The following is an 18671-nucleotide window of genomic DNA, read 5'->3' as shown; positions in this document are numbered from 1 at the left end:
TCTGACAAAGGTGCACCCTCAGAGACTTTGGAGCAAGACACTAGCAGGTGTGTCTACCATTCTTGGTGATTTCAAAGAAAAAGCAGTACTTAACACTATTTTTCTTTACACTTACTATTCCCTTAAGTGTTGCTTCAGAGTAAAAGTCCCCTCTAGTCCCTATCTGAACTCTTATAACAGCCTCCTCAAGCTCACTCGCTCTTGCTCCCAAATAACTCGTCGGGGACACACTCTGATCACACTGAGACACCTCCTGTCTGTCTTTCTCTGTGTGGCTTGAAGGTGGAAGTCAAGCCAGTCCAACTGTTAAGTACAGGTCCAAAACCTGCCCTGACCTTTTACAATGATCTTCCAATACAATCTAAGCCTCATATGCTTCAGTCAAGACCAGACAAATATGGCCCTTCTCCCCACCAAGGTCTTTGCTCAGGCTGCCCATTCCCTGCACTATGCTTCTCATCCTCCAGATCCTGGTCCAGCCCTGCCTCCTCTGGAGACTGGGTGCTCAACAGTGCAACACACTCTCCTCTCCTTGGTTCCCACAGAGCACTGTACTTCTCTGGTTAATTTGCAATCACCTTTATAAATAGAGTGTTTTCTAGAGAAAAATAAAGTTCATTTATAAACAAATTTCCCTTCTTATAGTTAATGAGTAAATAGAATGAGTGAATCAAAGCCAGGGTATTGGTTGAATGGTTCAGACAATTCACAGCCATCTAATGTGTTGTTCTATGTCTCCACTTCCTGTAATATGTTGTTACCATGTCCCCACTTCCTGTCATTGAAAAATATTGTAACTGTAACTGTAAAGTATTTTCTCATTATCTGATGGATTATGTGCAGCATCCTTATCAGAGAGCTTTCTTGGAAAGCACTGTGGAAATAAGTATTTTCAGTCATCTCATAATTGTTTGATGTAGTTGGTAGAAATCAAAAGTAGATGACAAGTGTGCTTGTACTTCCCAGAATGTGGAGGCCACATCATCACTGACTCTTCTGATACTATTTCCTCTCCATTGTTCCCTGGTAAATATCCAAACAATCAAAACTGTACCTGGATACTTGAAGCTCAACCTCCATGTAAGTAACAAAAATAAAAAACAGGGGAGTCCGGGGCAAGGGATACCTTTGAGAAGTATGCTCTCAGTAGAACCTCTTCAGTGGTGACAACTGATGACTGACTGCTTTTTTGGAAGTCCTGGTTCCTGGTTTTGGAAAACAGTCATTTTCTAGTCTAGCACACAAACATTTTTAAAAGTGATTCATATTAATTTAAAGTAATTTTTAAGGCTGGATGTGGTAATCCTAGTACTCTGGAGGCTAAGGCAAATGGCTTTTGAAGTTAAGGCCAACCTGAGTAATATATGGAGATCTTGTCTCTAAAAAATCCACGGACTGGGGAGTTGAAGGTGTAGCTCAGTGGATTGAGTACCTACCTATCACCATTGTAGCTCTGGGTTTTATCCCCAGAACTACATGTATCAAGTGGTGGCACATGCTTGTCATTGCAACACGCACTGAGTAGAAGAAGCAGAAGTTCAAGGTCACCTTCTTTTCATATCCAGTTAGATACTATTCTGGGATCAGTGAAATCCTTGTCTTAAAAACAAACAAGCAAGCAAACAAACAAAGACAAAGGGTTGAGGATGTGGCTCCTAGAACATGTACCTACCTACCATGCACAAAACCCTAGGTTGGACCCCCAACACTGTTAAACAGTATTTGTGTGCATCTTTGTTGTACTGGCAGGCATGTGAGATTGAGGTCATGAAAAAGTAATTGATAGATAAGCAGCTCTTGGCATGTGTTGCTGAGTATGGTAGATGCTGGATGAATATGTGAATAATGAAGATATAGTTTAGAGAACTACCTTACAGTTGGAGGATACGATGTCACAAGCTATTGGTCACTAAAGGGGAAACTAATAGCAAAACCTATTCTCTCCTGCCATGTATATATTGATGAAACCCCAGCACAGGCCTAGAAGCACTCAATAAATGCTTACTTTCTTTCATTTTTGAATCTTAGAATTCTGTTCTCTGACATGGTAATAGTCTGCCCATGTTTTACAGGCAGAGAAAATGAGATGGCCCTTATAGACACATCAGAATGCCTCTGAACACAGTGATCCTGGTCCCATTAGGAATTCATTTGAACTCTGCCCTCCTTTAAGGTTGCCAGGAAGAATTTGTGATTTCAGACACAAAGTGGGAAAGCCATCAAGCCCTCTTCTGTGTTCTCTAATTAATGACCTGTGTGAAAATAGGACAGTCACTTAGGCTAATCAGGTCCCAGCATAAAATAATTTGCAGAAGAGCTGGGCTTAAATATCATCAAGTTTAATTTAATTGTTATTAGTTGTGAAATAGAACTTCACAAATTGACACTATTTTGTGGCCATGCATAAGATGTGGGAGCTAGTGATGTAATTCTTAGTCTTTGCAGAAGGAGAGGGTGGAGCCCCAGCAAAGCAGAGAAAAAGAAGCCCGCTCCCAGTCCAGCAGTTATGTGCCTATTGATTATTTTCTAAGGAGCTGTAAAAACATCCAGAGGAAAGTTCTCACTGCAAGGACAGCAACAGGAAAAGATCCCATTCTGAAGATTAGGGACGCTGTGAGGAACAACAAAGGGAAAATGTTCCCAGGCACTTGCTGTTCCTTGCGTGGTTCAAAGCTTTCTTGATGGATGATTCAGAAGCTCTCGGGCACGGGTTCTGACCCCTAAATAAGCTTGAGTGTGCTGTGTCTTGTGGAAGAAGGCTGTCTCAGTACAATGCACGTGAGGAATCAGAATCTAAGAAAACTGACCTGTGGAGAAGAATGTGTGCGAGAGGAACACACCAATAGGCAATAAAACAAAAGAACAGCCTATGGTTATATTTTCCAATAAGACATTCCCCAAAGTCTCTGGGATGAACTTACCGAAGAGTCCTGATTTACCATGCCTGGCATTTGGGATTCTACAGGCATTTTCAAAAGCATCGATTCTGTTACTCTTCAAAGGAAGCCCTTTAAGCATGAAGCTGAGCCCTTAGCTCTGTTTACCCACCCCACCCCTGTGCAAAGCTGCCAAACGCCTGGCTTCCCTGCTGGAAAACCCTCATCTCAAAGTACCAGAGGCAAAAATCTCTCTGTTCTGCTTGCCAATATTTTATTAAATAACCCTCCCGCTTCTCTCTTTTTTCTGTAGTTAGTCATATCACCCTCTCCTTTAGCCGGTTTCAAATTCAAGACAGCACAGACTGTACACGGGATTATTTAGAAATTTTGGATGGCAAGGACTATGACGCACCTGTCCAAGGTACAAAGACTCAAGTAATTTACATCTGTAGTCTTGGCATGTAGTGTGTGTGTGTGTGTGTGTGTGTGTGTGTGTGTGTGTGTGAGTGTGTGTGTGTGTGCGCACGAGTGTTGTTAACATTCAAAGTTACAGTGTTTCCAATAAGCACAAAGAGCCTTATAAGACACATAGGAGTAATCAGAGGGTAGGAAAGCAGGATAATGTGGGACTCAAGAAACTCAACTTATTTATGTTCACAAATAGTTTGTATATTTTAGTTTGTTTCTAAAGTGCAAATGACAGTTTCCAAATCACAATCTGCAGCAGTAATGGAACAAAGACCATTTTATCATTAAACAGAAAATTCAGAAATCTCTGGCTAGTTCTTTAAAATACTTCTTATATTCCATTGGAAATGTTTCTTCTGTCTCCAGAGAAAGGAAATCATTTTAAAATTAATTAATTGATTTAATTAAAAATTCACCAGTTTGTTAGACATCCCAATAAAGTTAAAATGTGTGTGGCATAGCTCTTCAAGTGGTTCAGACAGAATAATCTTAGATGCATTATAATAATCTTAGATCTTAAGCTTTCTCTGTGAGCATTTTGCCATGGAAGTGCCTCCCCCCTCCCCCCTGCAGAAGACAAGCTCTGTCAGAGGAGACTACTTTTATTACTGTGCCCATAACAGAGCCTAGTGGACAAGGACTGGGCACCAGGCACACCTCGAACTGTATTGTGTGAGGTGTTAATCCATTGGCATAGTACCAAAGACAAGGATGTGTTATATATTATACACTCTTCCCCAACCACCTCCTGTGAAGCACTGCTCTAAGTACTTTATAAGTGGTTACTCAGTCTTTACAGCCTCATAACATGGATTTAGTTGTTTCTAACATGCCACCCTCTTCATAGGGGGAAACTGGGTCACAGAACACCCAAGTAGCTTGTCTTGGGTTACATAACTCATGAATGGCAAGCCAGGTGTTGACTCCATGGAACCTGATCCACCAACTCCTTCTCTCTGTGATAATGTACTGAGATTCTAAGTGCATTATTGTCATTACTGTCTGGTCCTCACTTGGCTGGAAGTGTTCACTTGAGTTACAGTTGGAGTCTAGTCACATATGCTTTCCCTCTGTCCCTCAATTTTTTTAAATTAATCATGTCTATATTCATCCTAGCTATGCTTGTATCTACAGTTTATGTTTAGTGCTCAGGCATTGTCTCAAACACAACTCTGATGTAAGTGGTTCTCATTGTGATGTCTTGTGTGGTCCTGCCATGGCATTACTTACCTCCTTGTCACCTCTTCATCCTTTAGGCCGTTACTGTGGTACTTCCCTGCCCCATCCCATCGTATCCTTTGGCAATGCCCTGACACTGAGGTTTGTCTCTGATTCTATCATTGTAAGTGAGGGTTTCCATGCCTTCTACTCTGCATCAACATCGGGTAAGTAAGAGGCATTCACAGATGACTGTGGGGTTAGCAACGTGGGATAGAAATCTTTGCTTGGCTATGTTGGACTCTTTTAAAGTGGGGAGCCAGTTTCCTAAAATTTCCCTTGTGCCTTCTTTATAATTTAATGTTGTGTAAATTCTCATAACCATGAGATCTAGAAAGTGAGGAGAATTGACTGAAAACCTGGCTGTTTTTTTCAGCCCCACCTTATCTTCTTAGAGACCTGTTCTCTAGTGTCACAGCAGTGTACTTGCTAAGGTGCTCTGTGACTGGCAGTTTGATGGAGACTCATACTGTGCACCACCTCATGGCTATTTTCTGCACTTGATGCTAGGGGTCAGGTAGATGTGTATATTGACAGATCCACTGTGCAGTGAGAAACGAGGTGCCATCCAGCAGTGTGCTTCTTGGCCAGGAGAGGGTGTTACAGCCCATGTGTAGAAAAGTAAAGAATGGTGTGTCTTAGTGCTCTCCCCAGAGGGACAAGCTGGACAGTTGCCTTTTTCATGGCAGCCGGGGAAAAGTACCCCTTCTTCCAGGGCAAGCTTGAAAATCACTCTGGCTATAAAAATCAAGTGGCTTCAAGATTGAAAACAAGTCCTTTTGAAAACCCAAAGTTCTAATTCACATGGAGAAAGACTTTTAGAAAAGAACTCCCTCTGTAGAGATCTTGGTTTTCTGTCTTTGGAATCTTCCCTCTGTTACTATATGTGAAACAGATCAATTGTTAATGTGAGATGGAAGTGTCCTGCCCTTTGCAGACGGCCCTAATGCTCTTCCTCTTGTATCTTGTGCTGTCTTTCATTTGGTCTTTGCTCTGAAACTTCCTTTTCTTCTTTTGCCTTCCAGCTTGTGGTGGAACCTTCAACATGGCTGATGGCATCTTCAACAGCCCTGACTACCCAGCAGCATACCATCCTCATGCAGAATGTGTCTGGAACATTGTTGGCTCCCCCGGAAACCAGCTGCAGCTGTCCTTCCTGTGAGTCCTTTACGTGGGTGTACGGTCTCAGGACTGGTGCATCTGCAGGGAGGAAGCACTGTTCCTGCTAGAGTGGGTACCCAGCATCCTGTGTCCCAGTCACTACCAGAGAGAACAAGTGGGAACCTTAGGAAGACTTCCCAGCTTCCTCTGTTCCATTCATAGCTTGACCCCTAGAAACCATTAAGAATCTCTCAACAATATTCTTCCTTCCAACTGAGAGAAATTGTGTCTGTCTCCATTTGTCCTTCTTTACCCACATGCTTAATCCCTATTCCAATCACCCTTCCTTTCCTATCAGAGAAAGGATCTTCGGAGGGTTTTTCATTTTAGTTTTTTATGTTAACAGTTGATTTGTAAAACTGCCTTCAAGCTTCTCATTGAATCCTAACATGGACTATGGATGTGGAATGAAGGGTAGATCTTCTTACATTCCAAATAGAGCTGGGTTAAACTAAACAGCAATAATCATATTTCCCAGAAGTAGATATAAGCAGCACATGGTATGTGAAATGGGATTGTGTCATCCCTCAGTAGAGAGGTTCCAATGACAAGCCATGCTGGTAATGGGTACTTAAAAAATATGCATGGCCAGCCAGGCATGGTGGTGCACACCTTGAATCCTAGCACTCAGGGGCAGAGGCAGGCACATAAATCTCTTTAAGTTTGAAACCAGACTGGTCTATACAGAGTGCTCCAGGACAGCCAGGGTGACACAGAGACCCAGTCTCAAAAAAATAAAAAAAAAGCAAAGAAAAAAAAAAAAGAACAATTATTTACCGAAGATATGTTGGTATTTAAATTACCACTTTGAGTTCAAAGCTATGTGCCATACTATATTACATGTTATGGGAGTCAGGTTGCAATCATTAATTCTTTGTTACTGTTGTTTTCCACATGTCCTCAGTGTGTAGCCCACAATGGCCTCAAACTTGTGATCCTCCTGCCTCACATGGCCTTGCAGGGATGGCAAACATGCATGGCAATGTCTGGCTGTTAATTTTGTTTTAAAAGGATGTAAATTCCTCCATGTTGAGAGGAGAGGAGGGCATTGTTTGCTGGCTCTTCCTCATAGACATGCCCATCTGTGCAACAAGAACTGATTACAAATGAGACAGCAAGTTCAAATATTTCAAATTGCTTTCTTGAATCCATCAGTCAGCCTGTACCTCCCCAGGTGCAAGTGACCTCGTGCTAAGGAAGACACTCTTCCTATATCTGAAAGGCAATGTGGGAATTTGGGGGTTGTCTTCGTTTTCACTGAAGTCATGATATTTCTTATGTAATAAGAAATTATACAAATATGCATATAATAATCTCTACATGATGTGTGTTTCTATTCAGCAAATATTTATCAGCACCCTGAGCACACATCCCCTCCCCTGGGGATGCTTTACAGACAGTGATGAGAGAAGTGCTGTCCTGTCTTAGTGACAAAGCCCAAGGTCCTCCCCGATCTTGTTAGACCTCAAACTTACCAAACACATGAACCTCCTTTGTGGCTTTCCCCTCCCACCTCGACCACATTCATTTTGTTTTCCCTTCTGGTGGTCAGCAGTTCCAGGAACTAGGTTAGCTGTGGGGGATATTTAATACACATATGCTTTCTGTTCTTGACAAATGTATTAACAAATCAACTTCAGGAAGCTAGTGAATAGAAACGTCAAAAAATTCATTCCATCCTTAGAAAGATAATCATAAACTTGAAGGATCCCTGTTAGGGTTAAGGATACTAAAATTTAAAATACAGAGCCCAAAGCCATAATATAGCAGTGTTCTGTGAAAGCTATTTCAGTATTTGCTGTGTCTGAAGAATCTCCTATGGTGCTTCAGGAACAAGCCCACGTGGCCCACACTAGACTTTCTCGAGAGCATGATGGGTGCTTATTTTGGTTGTCCACTTGACTCATGGAAAGAGGGAATTTCAACTGAAGGTTAGCCTGTGGGCATGCCTATAGAACACTGCCTTGATTGCTAATTGATGTGGGCACCCAGTGTGGGCCTAAATTATAGAAGAAAGGTAGCTGGATGCAAGCCTGGGTGCAAGGCTGTAAGCAGTGTTCCTTCTTGGTTTTCCTTCAGTTCCTGCCTCCAGGTTCCTGCCTAGGGCCCCTGCCTAGGTCTTTCCATGTGAGGAACTGTAATCCAGAAGCCAAACAAACTCTTTCTTTCTCAAGTTAGTTTTGGTGATGGTGTCTATCACAGCAACAGAAAGCAAAGAACAGAAAGTGTCATCCATTTTACCAGCTGACAGACATTAAATCTAATTGCTGAACAGAGAACTCAGTCACTCAGTTGTTTCTTTGCTCACTTGTATGAAGTTTGACTCCTTTGTGTTACTGGCTTGAGGTTTATTGTAAAGTGGCCTTTGTAGAATGCACATTGCTTTTGCTGTGTGTTAATAACAATGAGAAATGCTTCCTAGCAAGGCCTGGGAGTTATTTATCCCCTGATCTAAACTACATCCAGATGTGGACTAGACCTCTTCCCTCGGGTGTGTGGGAAACATATGAAGCACATCAAGTTCTAACACAGGGTTTAGATTATAGATGCTGTGGTGAGACTGGGTAGGGAGGAAACATGGATAAATTATAGTTGACTTTTCAAGGAAAAGGAGAGGGGAGGAATCAAACTTATTTATTCTATAGAAACAGATATTCAAAGGCATGAACAGAAATTGTACTTTATGCCAGAGAAGGCATTGAGGAAATGGTTGGTTCTGGGAGCAGAACTGAAATGAGATAATAAGAAACAGAAATTGTGTTATTTTTGTTGCACATTGTATTTTTACTGACAGATCTTAGCCAAAGGATAGATTTGCTTATAAAATGTACCAGCCTGAAACAGAGACTTCCAAGAACAAAGCTTGTATAAGAACTTTGGTTTGACTCTTGTGTCTATCACCGCTGGAATTTCTAATAAAAAGCCCTCCTTGCTGCTTACTCCTGGAAGACAAGCCGATCACTAGGAAAGACCTTGCATACTCTTCTGAGTCACTGGTCAGCATTTTAATAGGCATTCAGATCACCCCAAGTTTGCTAAATTTCCCGTCTTGATTCATTGCTATTTAGGGCTAGATTTGTCCCCCTTCCTGGATATATAATTATCTGTTTTGTATTGAAAAAATATTTTATACAATATATTCTGATTATGGTTTCCCCTCCCCAGCTCCTCCCAGCTCCTCCCCACTTCCCCCCTACCCAAATCCACACTTTTTTTCCTCTCCTTAGAATACAGTCACCTAAAACAATAATAATTATGATAACATAAAATAGGAACAAACAAACCAGGATAGCACAAAACAAACAGAAAAAAAAAAAAAAAGAGCCAAAGGAAAAGCACAAGAAACACAGACAGAATCTGAGACACATTTGCACCCACAGAAAACCCATAAAAACAAAATCGGAAACTATAATATGTATGCAAAGGATCTGTAAGCAGAGGGGAAGAAATGTGGGGTGCAGAGTCTTTATTTCAAGTGAGTCTTCAGGTGAGGCTAAGGCTGCTGGACAACACACCAGGCCTCAGGAGAAGGCTTCCAGAGGAATTCTGTGCCTTTACCTTCTGAGATGAGAGACGATTTGCCTCTCTCTTTTCTCAGGAGCAGAATAAAGCAATTTTGGAGTATATTGGCAATAGCATTAAGTTAAATAAAATTGAGCCTGAATTACACTGTTTATCTTATAGGTAGTACTATTTTGCATTTGTTTATCTCAAAGATTGTCTGTCTTGTAAGAGTTTTGTATTTCTAATATTTTGAGGACATATGTGAAATATGTTAAATTAGTTTCAGCATATAAAGAAAGAAATTTATTTTCTTTTTTCTTACTCTAGTATCGAATTATCGAAGCAACACTTTCAGTACTGAACTGCTTTGGCCCATGGGGGCCAGAAGAGAAGTTTGGCCCCTCTGAGCCTGAAATCAGGATAATCTCAATCTATCTATTCACTCTGTTACTTTTTGTTTGTTTGTTTTCAAACTAGAACCTTCCAGTTGGAGAGCTCTCCAAACTGTAACAAAGATTTTGTGGAAATCCGAGAAGGAAATGCCACAGGTCACTTGGTGGGACGATACTGTGGAAACACCCTCCCTGGCAATTATTCATCCATCAAGGGTCATATTCTGTGGATCAAATTTGTCTCTGATGACTCAGGCAGTGGCCTGGGCTTCCAGGCCAGGTTCAGTCACAGTAAGTTGGTTTGTTTCCCTAATGGCTTCCAGAATGTGTCTACACACTAGGAATGTTGACAAAAGTTTCAGTAACATATTAACTAAGAATAATCCTACACTCTACATTCCTTTCTCAGATTGTAGAATAATGAATCAGAAAAACTCAATTATTTATGGATGGCTTACTAACAGATAAGGAAATTGTGGTTGATGCTCTGAGTCTTTTATTTAGGGTCCAATTTCCACCTGCTATTAATGTTTATGATATTATGTAAATGAGCCTTTTACTTTTGTACAGGCAGATAAAGTTCTGTCAAACATGTTTCATTTGGTCTTTTAAGTGTGTTCTTCAAATTAAGACCTTTAGAATTATTTTTTGACTGGCTTAAGCATTCAGATAAAATGTGGGCTCTTCTTCCAATGATAACAATATTAATTATTTTTATTCTTTAATTCAAGTTTTTTACATGATTGGCTATTCTCTGTGTTGATTCTCATATAGAATTTTAAAAGGGAAGGAAAACTTCATTTCTTTCATAAAACAAAACAAAATTGGTAAAATACAGTTAAGGTGTGAGGTAGCACCCCTACTCCCCAGCCCCCCATGTCTGGGAAATCCTTTTCTCATGAGAAGATGTCCCTTCCTTTCATACCCTGCAGCCTTCTAAGAAGATGGAATTCCATTCAACAGCCATCCTTCTCCAGGACCTAATAGCCCAGAAAACCAAAAGGGAAGCAGTATTTCTTTCAGTGGTCAGAAAAGAAATCCCAGTCAATTAAAAGCCCATCCTTTCCAACAATCTTGCCTTTGTTTTTGTTTTTGTTTTTGTTTTTTTCTCATTTAGTTAAAGAGCAATTCTAAATAGGTCTGATTTACAACTCTGTTTTCCCTCCTAGTATTTGGCAATGATAATATTGTGGGAACTCATGGGAAAATCGCATCTCCCTTATGGCCTGGAAATTACCCCCCTAACTCCAATTACAGATGGACAGTAAATGTAAATGAATCTCAAATTATCCATGGTAGAATCTTGGAGATAGACATGGAAACAGCACTAAACTGCCGTTACGACAAATTAAAGGTGAGTTTCTTTGTGAGGGAGATGTTTATATATTTTGATGGATACTATTTGGTGAAAATAAGTCCAAACTCATACCTATTCAGATAAATAAAAGACATATGTGAAAGTCCTATCACACCATAACTGCTGCTTCACTGTCATCTATACTAAGTAATTCTTGTATTATATTTATTTTCTATTCTATATAAGATGATTGACTTTTGTCTAAGCATGCCTATTTGCTCTAGTTATGTGTTTATTCTATCTTCTGTCCCGTTATCCTGTTTGTTATTTTATTTGTCTTGTTTTGTTGTTTTTCTTGAAGCAAGGTGGGAATCTAAGAGAAGTCTTTATTGTAGATAGAAACCACAGTGTTAAGGTAGAGAGAAAGGAAGGGGGCATAGTGCATACTCAGATGCAGCAGACTTCCCAGGAGAAATAGAGTTGTCTGTTCTCATGGAACAGCCTTAAAACCTGAAATGGTGATATAAAAATAAGAAAATACAAACGGAGATGCTATGATGGCTTTTATTATCCATGCATTGGCTACTTTGTAAATTCCAGAAAACATTATCATATCCCTGAAGGTCACAATCCAATCACTCTTCTTGGAAGTTCAGTGCTCAAAGAAGAACCCAATGACCAATGACACAATGCCCAATAGGTGTGGAGATAATTGCGATGTAATTTGAAAGAAATAGGTTAACAGAGGATTTTATGATTATTACAATGAAATTGTTTGCAATTATTTGGAAACTATCATAAGATAGTCTCTAGTATTTTCAGGCAGATGGAATAGAATTACTAAGTATTTTGAATATGGGGAGCCCCATGAGCTGTGGTTCTTTCTCTGTTATTAGCTCTTTTCTCTCTTAGAGTATGAACCTCTTTACAATAGGTTGTACTTTCCCACCCACAGATTTGACTAAAAGTCATTAAATATGCTATATCCCACAAACATGTTTATTAAGATAATTCTGCAATGAAGCTATATGGAATACCTTAAATTATTTATAATAATACATTTAACATGACTTTCTATTTTAAAATGAAGTATTTTCTTGATATTCCTTCTAGTCTGATAAAATTATAAAATACAAACAATCCTTTCAATGTCTCTTTTAATGAAGAAAAATATAGACAGGTGCCTAGTTATGATGTTTTATTGTGGTGTTTTGTTTGTTTGTTTTTACATGCAGATCTATGATGGGTTTGATATTCATTCCCGCCTGATTGGCACTTACTGCAGTACCCCTGTGGAATCTTTTAGTTCCAGTAGTAACTCTTTGACATTCCAGTTTTCTTCTGACACTACTGTTTCCGGGAAGGGATTCCTTCTGGAGTGGTTTGCAGAAGATGTTTTTGGTGGCACTGTTCCTACCATTGCTCCAGGTGTGTTTGGTAGTGTATTGGGGTCTTTCTAAGATGTGTGTGTGTGTGTGTGTGTGTGTGTGTGTGTGTGTGTGTGTGTGTGTGTGTGTACTGGTGCCCTTACAGGCCAGAGGACAGGTCAAGTTACCTGGAGATGAAGTTACAGGTGGTTGTGAACTGCCTGACATGGGTATTGGGAACACAGTTCAGGTCTTCTGGAAGAATAGGAAGTGCTTTTAACTGTGTGTTATCTCTCAGCCCCAGAGTGCAGCCACTCTGAAGCACTTAAAGGACAAGTGCCTAAAGATGCAGTTTTCTTTCTCCAGGTGCTTGTGGAGGATACATGGTGACAGGAGACACTCCCCTCCTTTTTTTCTCCCCGGGCTGGCCTGGGCAGTACCATAATCATGCTGACTGTACATGGATCATCTATGCTCCTGATTCTACTGTGGAACTCAACATCCTCTCCATGGACATTGAATCTTATCTATTGTGTGCCTATGACAAGCTGATCATAAGAGATGGTAAGAAACAGTGTCAAAATCACTGTTTAAACTCTTACACACAGTCACATTCATTTGTATTTATGCCTGTGTACCAGCTCCATACACTTTGTCTATGGGATTTCATAGACACTGTAACCAATAAAACCATCAAATAGAATAAATAGCTACAATGTCTAGAGAATGTAGGCAGAGTACTATATTACCTATCACAAAATGTCCAGGATAGCACATTCCTCAGAGAAAACAAAAGCCTTTGGAGGGGAGACACAGTCTGGATTTCCAGACTTAGCTAAATTTTTATTGATACAATGAAAATAGATATTGACATTTCTACTTATGGCTTTAAGATCCAAATGAAAAAACCAAGAAGTATCTAAGATAGGCTACGTATCCATTTCCCCTGAATCTGTGGGTAGAGTAGATAGAAATGAGAATGTTGTGGTATTGCTATACAATGATGAAGGGGCATGAACTTTGAAACTATACAATACACATACAATTGCCCTTCACACTCGGCATCAACTAAACACAAAAGGACAATAGGAAGGCCACATCATCCATACCAGTGCTTCTCAGTGGCTCCCAGAACACCAGTGTCAGCATCACCTGGAAATGAGGATTGTCAATAAAAGCAAAGATGTTTGACTAATATTCAAGAAGTTGCTTTCTTATATTCCTATCCCTATAAAACCTCCCAGTGAGAAACATTGCTTGGTGGAGATGCGTATCTCAATCTGTAGAGACTGGACACTAAGAAATAATCAATCAAGCCTTCATAGACCTTTTGTCCTGTGAACAACTGGTTTTCTGCACATGTCCAGAATACCTCCTCTTTTCTGACATAAAGGCATTCAGTAGATACTAAATTTTATTTTTATAGTGTAATTCAATGGATACATCCTGGCACACATAATTCTGAGTGTTCACAATACAGTTAGAACCTTTTAGAAATTTTTAGGAGGGAACTGCATCCATGGAGTAGCTTTCTAGTTCTTTGAAAATCACCAGCTACTGTGTTGCCTGTCTTGGAAACCTGGAATCTAAGGCGTACTGCCTTTCTTTTGAATGAACTATATAAGCCTGTTTAATCATCTATGAAAGAGATGAATGCTGCTTCTGAGGGCTTCTCCCCAAATGGCTTTTTATGATTCTCTGAAAAGGCAATAAATGTAAAATTCCAACAAAAGACCAAGAATTTTGTAAATACAAAAAGCTTCACTTTACTTAAGTAGACATTGCTGACATGTTCTATCTGTTTTCTTGCTTATAGGGTGAGTTGAAAGAGCTCAGAAATTGTGCTTTGTGCCCAAAGAACAAAAGCATTTAGATGAGTAGGGTAACAAATGCACATGGGTTCGCTTTGTTCATGTCCATGAATAAATGGCTCATAGCTTCCTTCCTTCTTCATCTGCTTACTTGCTTCTTCACAAAAGCATGTGTTGAACACCTGTGTCAGTTGTTGGGTATTTTGAGTAGTTTGTCCACTTGCATTGTGTTAAAATTATGTGGAATTATAATGTACTTTCTTATTATTTTACTTATTTGGATTTTTGCCCCACCAGTTATTTTGCTTCTGATTAGTAGGCATGTTTGACATTCTGAAGCAAATATATGAAGTTCATCGACCATAACACAGTGACACAGCCATCATGTGCAACTGGCCAGTCCTCATAAATTCTTGTCACATGGCGCAGAAAGGGTCCTGCAGCAGTCTTGGGAAATAAGTCATTTAATCTCCCAGCTAGGATTCTTTTTTATTGTTTTAAACCAAACCACTCTCTTAAGATAACACACATAAAATTTTATGTACTAAACATTCTGCCAAGTAGATTTCATAGAACTATCCTGAGCATAGTTTTTTTTGAAACATTTTTTGAAAGAAAGGAAAGTAAGAAAGGAATAAATAGAGAGAGAGAATGTGACAAGAGAGGGAGGGGAATATTACATCAGAAGTCTGTGATGTTGGACAGGGATAGAGTTGATAAGGTGCTTGCCTAGCATTCAAGAAGCCCTTGGTTCAGTTCTCAGGGCCACATACACTTGTAATCCCAGCACTCAGGAAGTGGAGGTAAGTAGATCAAAAGTTCCAGGTCATCTTCTGCTACTTTGTGAGTTCAAGGTGAGCCTGGAATACTCAGGACCCTGTCTCAAAACCAAAAATAAATCAATCCCCAATTCCTTTTTGTAGTCTCACTAGACATATCATCTTGTAGAAGAAGTTTGGAGTATTTAATCTGCCAGAGTTAGAGTCGTTGTTGACTTCTGTGCCCTTACATATGGTAACCAAACTTGTATCCCTTCTAAGACTCCTTTTCTGGTTGTGATAATAATACTCACCCAACTGCTTTTGTGAAGAAAAATTAGAAACCATATGTAGTAACTACTACAATAAATGTCAGTTTTTTTTTTTTTATCATCTTAGTACCTATTTCCACATCTCTAAGACAGTCAGGCTGGCCTAGGGAATCACCAAACTATATCGTAGACCTGATGTTTATGACTGTCAGGCTTATAGAGATGGGTTTTTTGGGGGGTCTAAAATTGAAATGTTTAGCATTTGGAACTTTATCAAAATGCTCCAGAATTAGGTTTGGAGACTAGAAAGATGAGTGAAGAATACCATTTTATAGTTATTAAGTTAATGAGTGAATTAAACAAGTAACCATGTAGGGATAAGCATTGTTTCACTAAATAGTCTGCGGTGGTACTTAGAAAATACATAAAAATTAATAGATAAATCCCAGTGTCGGTGAGAAGTAAAACATGTGTTGACATAAATGAAACAAAATTTGGTCACTATGATAATTACAGAAAAAGTCAACAAAAATTCTGTCCCAAGCTTCTTCAAGAAGTTCATATTTATAACTGCCAGTGTAGTGATAATCACACAGAAAGTAGAAACTGACTTGTCAGTATTTTTAAATATATATGTATATGTATATACATATATAAATGTATCATACAAATATATAACTATATTTATAATATACATGATGCTGGTTGTGTAAAGAGCACATTTCCTCACGTCTCAAATTTCCTTATGTTTTATAAGTTTAAAGTCTGCCAGTTTTCTGCCTTTATTATTTTCCCAGCCAAGGACTCTGAGTTTGCTATAATCCCCTTTATCCCATTCAGCTTTTGGCTGAGACAGCTGACAGCTGGTTTGATGGAAACTTACACCCAAAGGAAGCAAAAGGAAAGGGGGCCATACAATAGCCTGACTTCCCTTTGGGTTTCTTCCTGGGGACCACATTTTCTAGAATCATCTTTTTCATCCTCCACATAACTATGGTCCTTTTACCAGAAAGCAAAACAAAATTTAAAAAACACCAAAAAAAAAAAAATCACCTGTGGGCTGGGGGAATTGTCATATAAAGCTTCTGTACCTCCCAGTGAAAGATCTGCGAATGTGAGCCCAGGGCTAGGCTGAGGAACCGGTCTTTCTCTCTCCTTGCATATTTGATCTTCAGCCAACACAGAAGCTGAGATCAGAGTCTCCAACTCCCACTCACAGAAACATGGACCTTACCCCTACCCAGTCTCAGCTCCCTTCTTTCTGACTTTAGTGCCAGGAAGAACCAGCAGCCAGGAAGACAGTGAGGCTTGACCCAAAGGTCTTTATTGAGAAGGGTTAAGGAAAGGGTAAGCAGACCATGACAAGCTGGAGCCAGAATGATGTAGCTGGCTGTCTCTCTTATTGAGAACACTAGGAACTTGGGTGTTCTGAGAAAAATACGTGAGTAGTTTTGGCTGGGCTGCAAACACTGGTGGAGTGGATTCTTGTGACTGTCTTTTTGACATTTTCCTTCTTTGGTCACAGGGGACAATGACTTTGCCCAGCAGCTGGCTGTTCTGTGTGGTAGAAATATTCCTGGGCCCATCCGGTCAACTGGAGAGTACATGTACATCCGTTTCATCTCAGACTCCAGCATGACTGCAGCCGGCTTCAACGCCTCCCTTCACAAGAGTAATGTGGCACTTAATTTCATCCCTGCCCCTCTCTCTCCCTTTCTCCCTTCCTTCTTTGGTCCTCCCCCTCTCCCCACACACACTCACCTTTCTTCTCTCTTCTCCCAAATCTTTCTGTCCTCTTCTCTTTTTCTTGTATTTCTCCCTCCTCTCCTCTCCCTCCCTTCCTCTTTTCTTTCTATCCTCTCTACTCCTCTCCCCTCTCCTTCCCTCTCTTCCCTCCCCTCCCATATTCTCCCCTATCCTTCATTCTCTTCTCTTAGCTTTCTGCCTAATCACCCATCTCATTTTCCCATGCTAAGAACAAATTATAAACCAAAAGTCACAGGTACCAAGTACTCACACAAACCAGAGTTGTCTAGTTGTACAGGAGTGTCTCTTGCCCTCAGGTGTCTGAGTGGCACCTCTCACTTCTGTAAGAGGTGTGCTCATGGAAGACACAAGAGAAAGATCTTTAAAATAGCTTTTACTTTAGCTAACTGGAAGACAATACACATCATAGCCCATCTAAAGAACTATAGACACATTCTGTCTCCAGTTTAAGAAGTAACCAGGAAACATGATACAGGAGACACCTTTATGAAGGTTTTGGTTGAAGTCATCCACTTGAGTGTGGAAGAGCCTGTAGCTCTTGAAATGGTCTTGATTCGTCAGAGGATGTCTGTAGAATATGAAATGCTCTGTTGTGTCATATCATTGAGATTTCTCAGAACTTGACAGCATGTGAAATCTAATAATAACTTTGAAGCTAAGATAGATTAACATTAAAGAAATTGTCTATGGAATATTGAAGGATAGTCATGTATGAACAATTTAATTTTAAAATGGAATCTTAATCTAATATTAAAAATAATCTAGTAGTTCCTTCCAGGTTTATATGTAGCTCTTCTATGAATGGTGCAATCAAAGGAAAATGATCTACCCTCCACTCAATAGAAGCAGGCTGTGCAGGGGATAGAGTGAGCTTTGGAATTAGAGCTTGAAAAATTGTCTGCCTCTGCAATTTAACATGTGGGGAGTGTCTTCATTTACTTGATGACAGGCTGTCTACCACTTGACAATGACAACTTAAGGTCTGCTTCCTCAACTCCCAGTTTCTAATAGAGATATAGTACATCTCATTAGATAGATACACAAGCAGATAGATAAATGATAGATGATAGATGGATAGATAGATAAGGATAGATAGATAGATAGATAGATAGATAGATAGATAGATAGATAGATAGATGACAATAGACAGATAAATAGATCAGTAGGTAGATGGATGTATGGATGGAAGGATGGACAGGCAGGCAGACAGATAGATATATGGATGATAGATACACAGGTGATCCCCAAAGCCTTTCTGTTCCAGAATAAGTCTTCTCTGCTTCATGCTTAATCTCACCAAGCTACTTTCTGAATTGCTCATGCTACCTCATCTATCCTGAGTCGCAGGGACACCCCTCTTACCACATTAAGTCTTTATGCTGTTTTCTGGATTACAGTGTTTGTCTGTCTTCCCTAAGCTCACCCAGTTTGATTCCTTATTCCACCCAGGTCTCTGCTCAGATATTACCTTTGTAACTTCCCTAGCAACAGTACATTTCCCCCTCACCCTTCATTTCTCTTTCCTGGACTTACTACTATTTCACATAGTATACATTTGTTTTTAACATGTCTTCCACCTCTGGAAGCCAATTTCTGTGAAAGTAAAATTGTTCTTTTCTCTATGACTCACATCTAAACCCCAGCACTGTGAGTATCCAGCAATGTGTGCTCACTTAGCCTCTAATCATTTGTTGTACTTTGATCCCAATTAGGTTCAAGTATCTCATCAGTTACTTGGTTACTTGCATTTTAAAAAATTCACAATTGTGGGTCAAGG

The 18671-nt window shown here is 39.8% G+C and overlaps 1 protein-coding gene across 2 annotated transcripts in view; it reads left to right on the top strand.

The window, feature by feature from the left end:
* Positions 1–18671, top strand: part of Cubn (cubilin) — a 222821-nt gene that overhangs the window by 131052 nt on the left and 73098 nt on the right. Inside the window, exons 33-41 of one of the 2 annotated variants that reach the window (XM_036188531.1) lie at positions 967–1084; positions 3194–3300; positions 4604–4732; positions 5591–5723; positions 9708–9913; positions 10792–10976; positions 12155–12347; positions 12653–12850; positions 16653–16799. In XM_036188531.1, coding sequence (XP_036044424.1) covers positions 967–1084; positions 3194–3300; positions 4604–4732; positions 5591–5723; positions 9708–9913; positions 10792–10976; positions 12155–12347; positions 12653–12850; positions 16653–16799 — 1416 coding nt within the window. Of the gene's footprint in view, positions 1–966; positions 1085–3189; positions 3301–4603; positions 4733–5590; positions 5724–9707; positions 9914–10791; positions 10977–12154; positions 12348–12652; positions 12851–16652; positions 16800–18671 lie in introns of both variants that reach the window. The other variant, XM_036188530.1, reaches the window with a different exon arrangement.

Source organism: Onychomys torridus, chromosome 5 (assembly GCF_903995425.1).
Source record: "Onychomys torridus chromosome 5, mOncTor1.1, whole genome shotgun sequence".
In the NCBI taxonomy this organism is placed as follows: Eukaryota; Metazoa; Chordata; class Mammalia; order Rodentia; family Cricetidae; genus Onychomys; species Onychomys torridus.
Note: the sequence above shows the minus strand (reverse complement) of the source record. Positions and strands in the feature narration are given on the sequence as shown.